This window comes from Hyperolius riggenbachi, chromosome 12, assembly GCF_040937935.1.
Source record: "Hyperolius riggenbachi isolate aHypRig1 chromosome 12, aHypRig1.pri, whole genome shotgun sequence".
Classification (NCBI taxonomy): domain Eukaryota; kingdom Metazoa; phylum Chordata; class Amphibia; order Anura; family Hyperoliidae; genus Hyperolius; species Hyperolius riggenbachi.
Window position 1 is genome coordinate 154,175,203 of NC_090657.1, and position 13,600 is coordinate 154,188,802.

A 13,600-nucleotide genomic window follows, 5' to 3' on the forward strand; every position below is an offset into this window, starting at 1 on the left:
GTCTCCACCGCTGCAAAAGCCAACCTCGCCAGATCGCTTCTTTTGCGCTCCGATGGCATGGGTCACGTGGTCTAGGTGACGTCATCAGGTATGTACTGCGCAGGTGCAGAACTACTGCGCCTGCGCAGTACATAAATGTTGATGTCAGCTAGACCACGTGACCCATGCCATTGGTGCGCAAAAGAAGCGATCTGGCGAGGTTGGCTTTTGCAGCGGTGGAGACCGGGAGCCACCGGAGCTGCGGCGAGGGCACAGGACAGCTGCCAGGGGCTGGAGGAAGCCCCAGGTAAGTGGAATTTGATTTTTATTTTAGCCTGGATGTGACCTTTTAAGTGTAGATGGAGAGGAGTCTAAAGGAACTGAGGGGCCAGAAGCAGTACCCTTCCCTGTGCCACTGGAAGAAGCCCCAAGTATGTGTAAGTCCTGTTTTGTTTTTGCTTAGATCACATATTCTGGAATTGTGTGTCAGTTTTTTTTTTCTTTTAATCACACCTGAGCTGTGCTTTAAGTGATCCTAAGACAAATACTAATAAAAGATTTATACATACCTGGGGCTTCCTCCAGCCCCCTCCTCAATGATCACTCCCATGCCATTTTCACCTACCTTCTTGTACTCCCGTTAGCAGCCCGGGCGATTGGCCAGTCGGCACATGCACTGTGTGGCTCCATGTGCCCCCCCCTGTCTCACAGTAGTACTGCGCAGGCTCAGAGTGCCTCTGGCCACAGAAGCGTGGCAGGGTGCGCACAGTGCACCCCAATTCGCCAAGCTGTCAGGGCTGCTAACAGGAGAATGAGGAGGCGGAGATCGGTGGCGTGGGAGTGATCCGAATGGATGGGGCTGGAGGAAGCCCCGAGTATGTATACATTTTATACATATTATTCATCTCAGGGTCATTTTAAACCTATACACTTTTACTTACCTGGGGCTTCTTCCAGCTCCCCGTAGTTCGTGAGGTCCCACAGCATTCTCTGGGCCCCCTTCATTCTCCAACTGACAGCTCTGTAAGTTTGGCACTCTAACTGCGCATGCACATCACCCTTCCCAAGTATGCCCCCATTCCATCCTGGTCTTTTAACCCACACTGTGGCCTCCAGTTCTGGTCCTCCCATCCCATAATGCAGGGGTGGGAGGGGGGTAATTTGGTTGCCTATACTAAGGGGAGGCCGTCATACTGCTGCCCAAGACCCTCTTCCTTCCCTGTGTGTACACGCACAACTGTACTGGGTATTTGCAAGTACATTCCCAGTAGCACAAAGCAGCTTGTGCAAAGAGGAAAAGGCCATGCACAAGTAGCTTTGTGCTACTGGGAATGTGCAGACCATACTAGGGCATGACCAGTACAATTAGGCTTATAGACAAAGGGAAGTGCAGCCTCGAGGAAGAAGAGGGCGCCAAGCAGCAGTGGTGGGGTCTGAATATGCTCAGAGGGACCCAGCAATGGAACAGTGGGCCCCAGGAGGATCTACTATGGTATGGTTCACTTTAAGGCTATATGTTTGGGGGACAAGTGTGTGAAAGTTGAGGGGTGGGGTTGGTTGAGATGCTGTTGGTCAGATTAGTTGGGGGGGGGGGGGGGCGGCTGGTGACAGTGGGCCTTGGGCGGTAAAAAGTAGAAATCCGGCCCTGCTTACCACCAGACTCCCCAGAATTTTTTCTTCTCCATCACAATTCATGGGCTATTAAAAAGTATAAGAAATCCCTCACTAGACATCTAGTAAACGCCGCTAAAGCGTTGATCGCCAGACGTTGGAAGTCACAAGACCCTCCTGTTATACGGGACTGGCTGAAAGAGGTGGACAGAATTAGTCAGATGGAAGACCTGACAGCCACTATATATGACAAGTCAGAACAATTCTGGAAAACGTGGTTCTGGTGGTTTGAATTTAAGGAGTCTCCTCAATTTACTACCCTCATGTCAAGCTAGCTCCTTCTACTGTCACTCCCCTGACTCTTCCTTCAGGTGTCATGGATGTCCCCCGGCACAGTGTCTGTGCCTTCCCCCGGTCCACCGAAACCTCCTCATCTCCTTTCTTCTCACTCTTTTCTCTCTTGTCCTCTCTTCTTCCCTCTTCTTCTTGTTTTTCTTTTTCTTATTTCTGTACTAAGAATAGAATGTAGCAGTATATGCCCTGCCTCAAAGCTCTCAAGGGAAAATATAAGGGAACCGTCCACTGTGATTATAGCAGGTGCCCGGTTGTATGATCCCTTAGGGGCGCCGGGACACCAAATTTCAAAGATCTTCTCTAGAACTAGATGGTTCATAAACTTTAGCACAATATAGGGGTAGGCAGCTATGTTGTATCTGATACCACTATGATGATGCTTACTGTTGAGCCTATGTATTTGCGCGGGTTGAAATAAGCCAAACAAATCTCTGTTATATGTTGTAATTTGTCCTTTATATGTTGAAATAAAGAATCTTTAAAAAAAAAAATAGAAACACAACAGAACGGACCTTCTCATGGTGAGTATTGCTCATCAGTACACCCTTGTGCTTACACACACTGCGTGAGGGAAAAGTAACTATCACCAAAGGACAGGGGAGATCACACTTTATGCCCCCGCTCATCACACAGCTTCTTTCACTTTTGCATATCAATAAGTCTGTGCTGTATATGACCTAAAAACACCAAAACACTCTTCTTTGCATAAAATCACTTTAATAAGGCTCCCAATGGCCCCCAAGTTAAAACTGCGTACATAAAATACACTTACACAGTTGCATATCACAATACCACATCTCCACCGGTGCTGATCACCTCTCACATGCCCAGGCCGCGTCTCTTCCGGTGGTTGAACAGCGTGCGCCCCCCCCAGCTCCGCCCTACGCGTTTCGTCACATGAGTTGTGACTCATCAGGGGCTGGAGTGCGCACATTTCCTGTTGCATTATGAATGCACGGACCCCGCCTCCTCCCTCCCCTCCCCGGCAAGCCTCTAGGGTGTAGAGGCTATTAGCCAACTATTAGCACTATTAGATAAATAGTAGGAAAGATCTGAGTAATATTTGTTGAAAGCTTTGCAGTGTATGTACTGTAGATGCCCTGAAAGGAAAAGTTTTCATTTTTTTTTAAATGACTATAATGAAGACAGTTGCAATTTAACCACTTAAGCCCAACTGGACGAGATTTCTCGTCCAGTTGGGCTGCGCGCACTCCCGCGGGTCGCGCGCGCGCCCGCGGGCCCCCCCGTGCGCGCCCCCGCTGCTGGCCGCTAGCCCACCGATCAGTGAAAGGGATTATAAATCCCTTTCGCTGATCAGACCCCCCGGAGAAAAGCCGTCAGCGTCTCTTCAGACGCTGCGGCTTTTCTGAGCTCTGGTCTCCTTTCTTCTGCCTGGGAGCGAGATCGATCGCTCCCAGGACTTTTTGATTCTGGCCATCTTGTGGCCAAATAGCAAATTACACCTTAAAAAAAAAGTTTTAAGAATAAACCTATAAATATATTAAAAAAAAACCCTGTTTACCTCCCACACCAAAAAATACCCACATACAAGTTTGAATAAAAAAAAAAAAAATTACAATAATAAAAAAAAACAAAAAAACATAAATAGTTACCTAAGGGTCTGAACTTTTTAAATATTCATGTCAAAGGAGTATATCAATATGATTTAATAAATTATGGGCTTCTAAACAGTGATGGACGCAAAACGGAAAAAATGCACCTTTATTTCCAAATAAAATATTGTCGCCATACATTGTAATAGGGACATAATTTTAACGGTGAAATACCCGGGGCATATGGGCAAATACAATACGTGAGTTTTAATTATGGAGGCATGTATTATTTTAAAACTATAATGGCTGAAAACTGAGAAATAATGAATTTTTTCCATTTTTTTCTTATTCTTCCTGTTAAAATGCATTTGCAGTAAAGTGGCTCTTAGCAAAATATACCACCCACAGAAAGCCTAATTGGTGGCGGAAAAAACAAGATATAGATCAATTAATTGTGATGAGTAGTGATAAAGTTATTGGCAAATGAATGGGGGGTGAAAGTTGCTCGGATGTAAAAAAATTTTAACCCTTCGGGCTTAAGTGGTTAAAGAACAAAAGAACTTGAGTTGTAGTGCTCTTTCTTTATATTCGTTTGGCTGCAAGGGAGACTATGGGGTTGCTCCTCCCCCACCGATAAAGATAAACAGTAAATATTAGAACTCCTGGGCCTCAGCATATAAAACTGCCATAGATAAAAATGTTAAAATACCTCTTGTATGTGTCTTGTATATAATGTTGCACAAAGGTGCTGTGAGGTATGTGTGACTTTTTGGATAATAGAGTCATATGATTATGTATCCATCAATTTATTGGTTTAATTTCTATGCTTTCTTTTATTAAAGAGATATTTTAACATTTTTATATGCGTAGGAGTTCTAATATTTACTGTTTACACTTTAAAGAACACCTGTGGACTGTTCTGTTGTGCTCTGTCAGAGTGGCAGAGAAAATAAATTATGTAAATCAAGTATTCCACTTCTACTGGCTGCTTATTTGTATCAAGTGCACGACTTGAAGCTGAGAAGTAAAAATGTACTGGCATGTAACTTTTTTTTAATAAAAGTGATCTATGTGAGCCAATCGGGTGTAGCGGCGAGAGCATGGGTGGGGATGATTGAAATCTTTGCCCTGGCAGAGATAACAGGTGCCAAACCGGGCATAGATTTCAATGTCAGTGCAGTCCGGAAACAGTTAAAGCGCACGTGAATGGATCTAAAATGTTGCAACCACACGCGCTGTTTTTTTATTCTTACATTTCCAAATGGGTCCCCCCCTTCCCTTTTGATGTTATTCCCCACAAGTAGATCCTCTGATGGGAAGCCAGTTGCCTGGATCTCTGCACAAACTTCTACGAACTGGGCATGTGCAAGCTCATGAGCTGCACATAAACAGTGCACAGGAGCGAGTGCATCTGAACTGGGCATGCACAATCTCTGTACTGATCATGGCCAAAGATAAAAAGGTGCACATCCATTTGATATGCATGTGCGGAAGAAAGCCATGCATGTCCAGTCCAGATGTTCTATACACTGCTTCCCTTCAAACATCAGGAGAAGAGGCACTCGAATGGGGGGACCCAGGTGGGAACAGAGGTGTCAGTAGATAATAATACACACCATTATATGTGGTTTGCAACGTTTTAAATCAGGTAAGGCATGCTTTAAAAATCACAGCATGTTCACTGAATGTGACAGAAACTGTAGCGCATAAAGGAAACCCATATAAACATGGGGAAAGCATACAGCCTCCATGCAGACGGTCTACTGTTAATCACTTTGCCACTGTGTTACCCACAACTAAGTGTTAATTAAACTGCCAGGTTCCAGCCTCACTGAGCTTATAAATGACCTGTTTATTTTTTTCTTCAGCCAAACTGCAAGTGGCCCCAAAAAAACTGCGCAAAACTGGATGAGTGCCTTAATGTAAGTACAGAATCAATTGGTTTTCTGATTGCGATTCAAGGTACAATGCAGATTGCATGTCTAGGAACAGCAGAAGGCAAAACCTGGGGTCTGGTCTGTTCCAGCTGGATACAACTGCTCTTCTGGGGATAACAATGTTTTTCTTTAATTACCGGGAACAAAAGAATCTTCCTTTAGCAGGCCACTAGCAGCTAGGTGTGAATGCTAGAATGAAAAGCCCAATTTGGGGCCAGAAGCAAGCTTTCAGCTCAGCATGGGGCAGATTTGGCGGAACCACTCTGGCCATATTTAAAATCATTGTATTGTATGATTTTGTCCTTTTTAACCACTTGAGGACCGCAGTGTTAAACCCCCCTAAAGAACAGTCAATTTTTCAACAAATAGGCCACTGAAACTTTAAGGCCTCACTGAGGGCCACACAACTCAGCACACAAGTTATTTCTTTCTTCTCCGCCCCCCCCCCCCCCCCCCTCTTTTTCTCCCCACCAACAGAGCTTTCTGTTGGGGGAGTCTGATCCCTGCCAGGATGTTTAATTAATTTTTTATAAATATTTATGTTAGTATTTTTTAAATACATTTTCTTATTTATTTCATTTTTTTTAAAACTCCCTCTCTCCCCCAGCCAGCCAATAGCGGCAATCGGCTGTCACAGGCTTCAGCCTATGAGAGCCAATCGCTCTCCGTGTGACATGGCTATCCCCAGTACATGGCTGCCATACACTCACCATACTAATACAGTGTTTGACCCCCTTCTGCCTTCAGAACTGCCTTAATTCTACGTGGCATTGATTCAATAAAGTGCTGAAAGCATTCTTTAGAAATGTTGGCCCATATTGATAGGATAGCATCTTGCAGTTGATGGAATTTGTGGGATGCACATCCAGGGCACGAAGCTCCCGTTCCATCACATCCCAAAGATGCTCGATTGGGTTGAGATGTGGTCACTGTGGGGGCCATTTTAGTACAGTGAACTCATTTTCATGTTCAAGAAACCAATTTGAAATGATTTGAGCTTTGTGACATGGTGCATTATCCTATGGAAGTGGCCATCAGAGGATGGGTACATAGTGGTCATGAAGGGATGGACATGGTCAGAAACAATGCTCAGGTAACCTGTGGCATTTAAACTATGCCCAATTGGGACTAAGGGGCCTAAAGTGTGCCAAGAAAACATCCCCCACACCATTACACCACCACCACCAGCCTGCACAGTGGTAACAAGGCATGATGGATCCATGTTCTCATCTCTGTTTACCTAAACAAATAGATAAGCGCTCAGCCACTAGTTACCATCAATTGGCATCAATAAAATTAATTAATTCACAAGTAGAGCGCTACCCAGCTGTGTGCAAGCTATTCAATCATATAAACAAAAAAGGTTAAAAGCGCTACATACAAAAATGCAAATCTCCATAAAATTGCACTACTCAGTACATAAGTCCACCACTTATATGGCCACACTTAGAGTTCATCAGAAGCTAAAATTGCTAGTCAACTGTGTAGCCACACATAAAGTTCATCTGAAGCTGTAATTGCTAGGGTTCACTCCCCCCTTCAGGTCCCCACTCACCGGATATAGCGGCCTATGTGGGCCCGTCACAGCATCTGAGGTATTGGCCACCTCACAGCCTCTCGATCCAATTTCCGTCTTTAGTGTGTAGGCTAGATGTCATCAGCTCCAGTGCAGCCCGGTATCAGTATTAGCACCAAAAAGGAAGCAAAAACGTTAACATAGCTTAAAAATATCCTCTGTTTATTGGTAAAATGTCATATATGACAATAAAATATGTGCATCTAGCACAAAATTACAAATGTGTACAGTAAAAACAACGGTAAGCTTGGTAAGCCTTAAGCTGGGTCTGACAAAAAACTTGTGCTGGTGAACTCGCGCAAAAAGTCTATTATCTATGTCCCCAGCAATATACTCGGTAGGCCTTAGGGTCTAGCAGGATTTGCGCAGTCTGACTTGTGTCACAAAATATACCTGTACCCCCAAAGAGTATAGTAGCCTCACCGCTAACAAGCTCCGCCGAAATCACTCAAAAGAACAGCGTGTACCAACGTTCCGCGTCCGGTGACGTCACACGCTCAGCACGTCGCTCCATAGCTCCGCCCAACGCGTTTCATTGCTAAGCAACTCATCAGGGGCTACGGAGCTGACGGCGCGACGTTACTTATAGCCGCCGGTCAGTCCCAGCTGCCAGCCAATCACATTAATGTAACTCATAATGCATCGTAACCCACCCCATGTGCATAATATACATACATGTATTAACCATACACATTTAATTCAGTGTTTCAATTTTTTCCGGATTTCCGCATAGTTGTCATTGCGCCACCCAGTGGATAAACCACCAAACATCTATAATAAGCCAACTAAGGCTGCGAATAGCACCACCTAATGGATATTACTCTAACCACCAGTGCTAATAACCCACAGAACAAATATCTACAAAATTCCCCACCTCCCATTACCAACTATATTACTAAAGCCCATTATTAAACTGTCATCAGAATTCCATAGAGGGCACAATGGCTACCAATGGCTACTCATTCTGTTCACGCCAAATTCTGATGAGTGGTACCGGGTGGGGTCTTCTGCTGTTGTAGCCCATCCGCCTCAAGGTTGTGCTTGTTGTGGCTTCGCAAATGCTTTGCGGCATACCTTGGTTGTAGCAAGTGGTTATTGCAGTCAATGTTTCTCTTTTATCAACTTGAATCAGTTGGCCCATTCTCCTCTGACCTTTAGCATCAACAAGGCATTTTCGCCCACAGGACTGTCGCATACTGGAGGTTTTTCCCTAGTTTTCACACCATTCTTTGTAAACCCTAGAAATGGTTGTGCGTGAAAATCCCAGTAACTGAGCAGATTGTGAAATACTCAAACCAGCCCATCTGGCACCAACAACCATGCCACGCTCAAAATTGCTTAAATCACCTGTCTTTCACATTTTGACATTTAGTTTGGAGTTCAGGAGATTGTCTTGTCCAGGACCACACCCCTAAATGCATTGAAGCAACTGCCATGTGATTGGTTGATTAGATAATTGCATTAATGAGAAATTGAACAGGTGTTCCTAACAATCCTTGAGTGAGTGTAGATCGCAGCACTGTACCTAGCAAATAGACTGGCTAACAGTCTCTGAGTGGCAATCGCCGCTGGGAGACTGAAGGCGGAGCGCCGTCATCCAAGCGGGGATGCACGCACATCTGTGCGCGCTATCCCCTGAAAGCCACTGCCCCAGGACTTTACGCCGATTTATGTTAGGCGGTCCTGGGGCTGCCGCCGCGGCCACTCCCTTTGGCGTGACGCAGTCGGCAAGTGGTTAACAGCTACCCTACTTATGATGATAGGTATGAAAAGTATACCGTCTGATTACTAGTAACGAGGCGGTCATTTCCATCCCTCTTGTCTGGGGCTGCGGTAAGCCACTGCCCTGTTATCCCACTTCTCAGTAACAGGATGTCCTACACTATTCATGTCTGGTATTAATGTGCCATTTTTGCCGTTGTCATTGCCATTGTCTGTATGTGTTTGAGGATGAAATAAAGCATGGTGATTGCATTGCAGTCTATTGGTGCCCAGATTCAAACTGGATCCATAATTGTTACTTTTAATAATTTTCAGCATATATTAATTATTTATACTGCATTTACAATAAAAGACTTAAAGAGACTCCGTAACAAAAATTGCATCCTGTTTTTTATCATCCTACAAGTTCCAAAAGCTATTCTAATGTGTTCTGGCTTACTGCAGCACTTTCTGCTATCACAGTCTCTGTAATAAATCAATGTATCTTTCCCTTGTCAGACTTGTCAGCCTGTGTCTGGAAGGCTGCCAAGTTCTTCAGTGTTGTGGTTCTGCTATGAATTCCCCCTTCCAGGCCCCTCTGCACGCGTACGTTAAAAAGGGGCGCTGGGAAAAAAGGGCGCCGGGTTTTTAACGATAAGCATGGATAACGTTTAAAAATGTATTGTACTGTATTTCGTTTAAAATTAATGTTTTTAAAAGTTATAAATCATTAAATAATGTGCATTAAATCGGCAATTGTAAAAACGTTAATCTTTCGTTTAAATAGTGAAACGTATAATAACGTTTAAAAAAAAATTACTAAGTAACCCTCCCTGTACCTACCCCTAACCCCTAGACCCCCCTGTTGATGCCTAAACCTAAGACCCCCCCTGTTGGTGCCTAAGTAACCCTCCCTGTACCTACCCCTAACCCCTAGACCCCCCTGTTAGTGCCTAAACCTAAGACCCCCCTGTTGGTGCCTAAACCTAAGACCCCCCTGTTAGTGCCTAAACCTAAGACCCCCCTGTTGGTGCCTAAACCTAAGACCCCCCTGTTGGTGCCTAAACCTAAGACCCCCTGTTGGTGCCTAAACCTAAGACCCCCCTGTTGGTGCCTAAACCTAAGACCCCCCTTTTGGTGCCTAAACCTAAGACCCCCTGTTGGTGCCTAAACCTAAGACCCCCCTGTTGGTGCCTAAACCTAAGACCCCCCTGTTGGTGCCTAAACCTAAGACCCCCCTGTTGGTTTTTTCGTTTAAAAATAATGTTAAAAAAAAAAGTACTGTTTTTCGTTTAAAAATAATGTTTGGAAAAAAATATTGTACTGTTTTTCGTTTAAAAAGAATATTTAAAAATGTATAAATCATTAAATAATGTGTAATCATGAGAAACAGTAATAAAACATTAAGTCTCCGGGCGCCGCTTTTAAAACGTTAGTTTTCTCCGGCGCCCTTTTTTCCTATCGGGCGCCCATTAAGCGATATTTATTATAGGAGTGAATGGCGGCGCCCGATTTGTCCACTAGCCTCAGGCGCCCGAATTTACTGTTACCCCCTCTGCACACTGCCTGTTTATTATTTAGGATTAGAGCAGCTTCTCTCTTCTCTCTTATCTTTTACAAGCTGGATAAATCGTCCTCTGAGCTGGCTGGGCTTTCACATACTGAAGAATTACAGACAAGGGCAAAGCTGTTTGCAGGAGAAAAAAGAGCAGCCTGAAACTTCAGTGCATGAGAACTGCAGGGAGAAAGAAACACACAAATGATCTCTTGAGATTCAAAAGGAAGGCTGTATACAGCCTGCTTGTGTATGGTTGTATTTTCTATGTGTGGACATACAGTACATCAACCTACTTCCTGTTTTGGTGGCCATTTTGTTTGTTTATAAACAAACTTTTAAAAACTGTTTTAAACCACTTTTAATGCGGCGAGGAGCGGCGAAATTGTGACAGAGGGTAATAGGAGATGTCCCCTAACGCACTGGTATGTTTACTTTTGTGCGATTTTAACAATACAGATTCTCTTTAAAGAGACTCCGTAACAAAAATTGCATCCTGTTTTTTATCATCCTACAAGTTCAAAAAGCAATTCTAATGTGTTCTGGCTTACTGCGGCACTTTATACTATCACTGTCTCTGTAATAAATCAATGTATCTTTCCCCTGTCAGACTTGTCGGCCTGTGTCTGGAAGGCTGCCAAGTTCTTCAGTGTTGTGGTTCTGCTATGAACTCCCCCTTCCAGGCCCCTCTATGCACACTGCCTGTGTGTTATTTAGGATTAGAGCAGCTTCTCTCTTCTCTCTTATATTTTACAAGCTGGATAAATCGTCCCCTGAGCTGGCTGGGCTTTCACATACTGAGGAATTACAGACAAAGGCAAAGCTGTTTGCAGGAAGAAACAAGCAGCCTGAAACTTCAGTGCATGAGAACAGAGGGAAAGAAACACACAAATGATCTCTTGAGATTCAAAAGGAAGGCTGTATACAGCCTGCTTGTGTATGGATGTATTTTCTATGTGTGGACATACTGTACATCAACCTACTTCCTGTTTTGGTGGCCATTTTGTTTGTTTATAAACAAACTTTTTAAAACTGTTTTTAACCACTTTTAATGCGGCGAGGAGCAGCGAAATTGTGACAGAGGGTAATAGGAGATGTCCTCTAACGCACTGGTATGTTTACTTTTGTGCGATTTTAACAATACAGATTCTCTTTAAAGAGAAACCGTAACTAAGAATTTAACTTAATCCCAGTCAGTAGCTGATACCCCCTTTCCTCTGTATGGCTGATATGTGCTGACATCACACCGTGGGAGTCTTGTTGCATTGTGGGAAATAACAGCTGTTTCCAACTGCCAAAAAAGCAAGCAGCAGCTACTTCTACTGACCTGCCAGCAGCAAAAATGTCACCATGTGATAAATGTCAGACTGTAAATCAAGGAGAGGAAAGATTTTACAATGGGCAAACACTGAGTAAATCATTTATGCATAATTATTGTAAAAATTAAGCACTTTTTTTCATTACGTTATTTTCACTGTAGCTCCCTTTAAGGTCATTTTTGGCTACTTACCTGCTTAACGCACCACCTAAAGAATCCTAGCCGTTCTGAAGATTCGCTACCTGAAGTATTGTATTGTTTGAGCCAGACCAGCGTGTTTTTAACAATTTTATTTGCAGGTTTAGAATAGTCAGAGCAGGTTCCTCTGTCCTTCTACAGAGGTGGTGGCAGCCTTGTACCTGAAATATTGTGTAGTAAAGTGTTTGTGTCACTCACACACTCCCTCCTAGCCTGTCTGCTGCCCAGTTCCAGTGGTTTCAGAACATCGATTACATCCATGAGGTTGGATGGTCTGTGGGCTGAAATACATTGGAAGGCATTGAGCGGTCCAGCCACTAGGGGGCGTGTGACAATCTTCAGCGCGGATAACTACTTTTTTTGTAACTGCAGAGTGCTGAAAATTATTTTTAAAATAGTGAAAACCGATCTCCTAGCAGAAAACTTGGGAGAAAAAGTGAATTGCTTGGCTCATATGCAGCTAACTTTTTCTCCTGAGTTTTCTCCTAGGTGATATGTAACCCATTTGCAGCTTCAAATGAATTAACTCATTTGAAATAGTGCACTGCTTTTGACCTCAGCTGGCAGAACTCATTGTGCTGTAAATTCTTGTAATGCTTTGATGTCTCTTTGCTAGCAGAGGATATAGAAATTGAAAGATGAAGTCCTCTGTTATTGTTTCACTCTACCACCTAGTGGCAAGTGGCCATAATACACATTACAGCAGTACTATTAATAGCAAGGAAATGTAACAAATAAGAAATAAAAAATGTGCTAAAATAAATTTGTCTGGAGCACTTGCAAGCCTCTTACTAAATTGGCTGCTAAAGGGTTAAAAACTTGTCAATAAAATAAAAGCAAGAAAATAATTTTGATAGAACTTTTTCACCTACTTTTTGGTACTTGGAGAAAACTCAGGAGAAAAAGTGAATTGCATACGGGCCCCTGGACAATTTTTTCATCTCCTCTTTGTAAAGGGAAGGTTCAGGGAGGGTGGGGAAAAAATAAAAATCAATTTCCACTTACCTGGGGCTTCCTCCAGCCCGTGGCAGGCAGGAGGTGCCCTCGCCGCCGCTCCGCAGGCTCCCGGTGGTCTCCGGTGGCCGACCCGACCTGGCCAGGCCGGCTGCCAGGTCGGGCTCTTCTGCGCTCCAAGTCCTTGTACTTCTGCGTCCCACGCCGGCGCTCTGACGTCATCGGACGTCCGCCGGGCTGTACTGCGCATGCGCAGAACTACTGCGCATGCGCAGTACAGCCCGGCGGACGTCCGATGACGTCAGAGCGCCGGCGTGGGACGCAGAAGTACAAGGACTTGGAGCGCAGAAGAGCCCGACCTGGCAGCCGGCCTGGCCAGGTCGGGTCGGCCACCGGAGACCACCGGGAGCCTGCGGAGCGGCGGCGAGGGCACCTCCTGCCTGCCACGGGCTGGAGGAAGCCCCAGGTAAGTGGAAATTGATTTTTATTTTTTCTCCACCCTCCCTGAACCTTCCCTTTAATAACTTTTTAGCATTCTGCAATTAAACAACTACCAAAAGGCCAAAAAGTGGCTTTAAAGGTATTTTATTAAAAAGTTGTAAAAATATCACCTAGGAGAAAAAAGTTAATTGCATATGGCCCCAAAAAGCTTGAGCTTCTTATCACCTCACATCGCTCAGGATTTACCGGCAAATGCAGCTGCCGGTTTCACCTGAGCGATGTTGTAGCACCATAGAGCATAAATCAGGCGAATACTAGGTATTCGCCCGAGCGCTGCTCATTTGAGGTGAGTGATGGGAAGCAAATGGGAGCAAGTCATTTATGCCGCAGAGCACTAGATGTCCGCCGCAACACTTACCGCCA

At 44.4% G+C, this 13,600-nt stretch overlaps 1 protein-coding gene across 1 annotated transcript in view; it reads left to right on the forward strand.

Annotated features, from left to right (window-relative positions):
- The window catches only part of LOC137541001 (uncharacterized), an 88,929-nt gene that overhangs the window by 22,465 nt on the left and 52,864 nt on the right, over positions 1–13,600 (forward strand). The window contains exon 4 of the mRNA XM_068262154.1: positions 5,366–5,419. Within this exon, the coding sequence (XP_068118255.1) occupies positions 5,366–5,419 (54 nt within the window). The remainder of the gene's footprint in view (positions 1–5,365; positions 5,420–13,600) is intronic.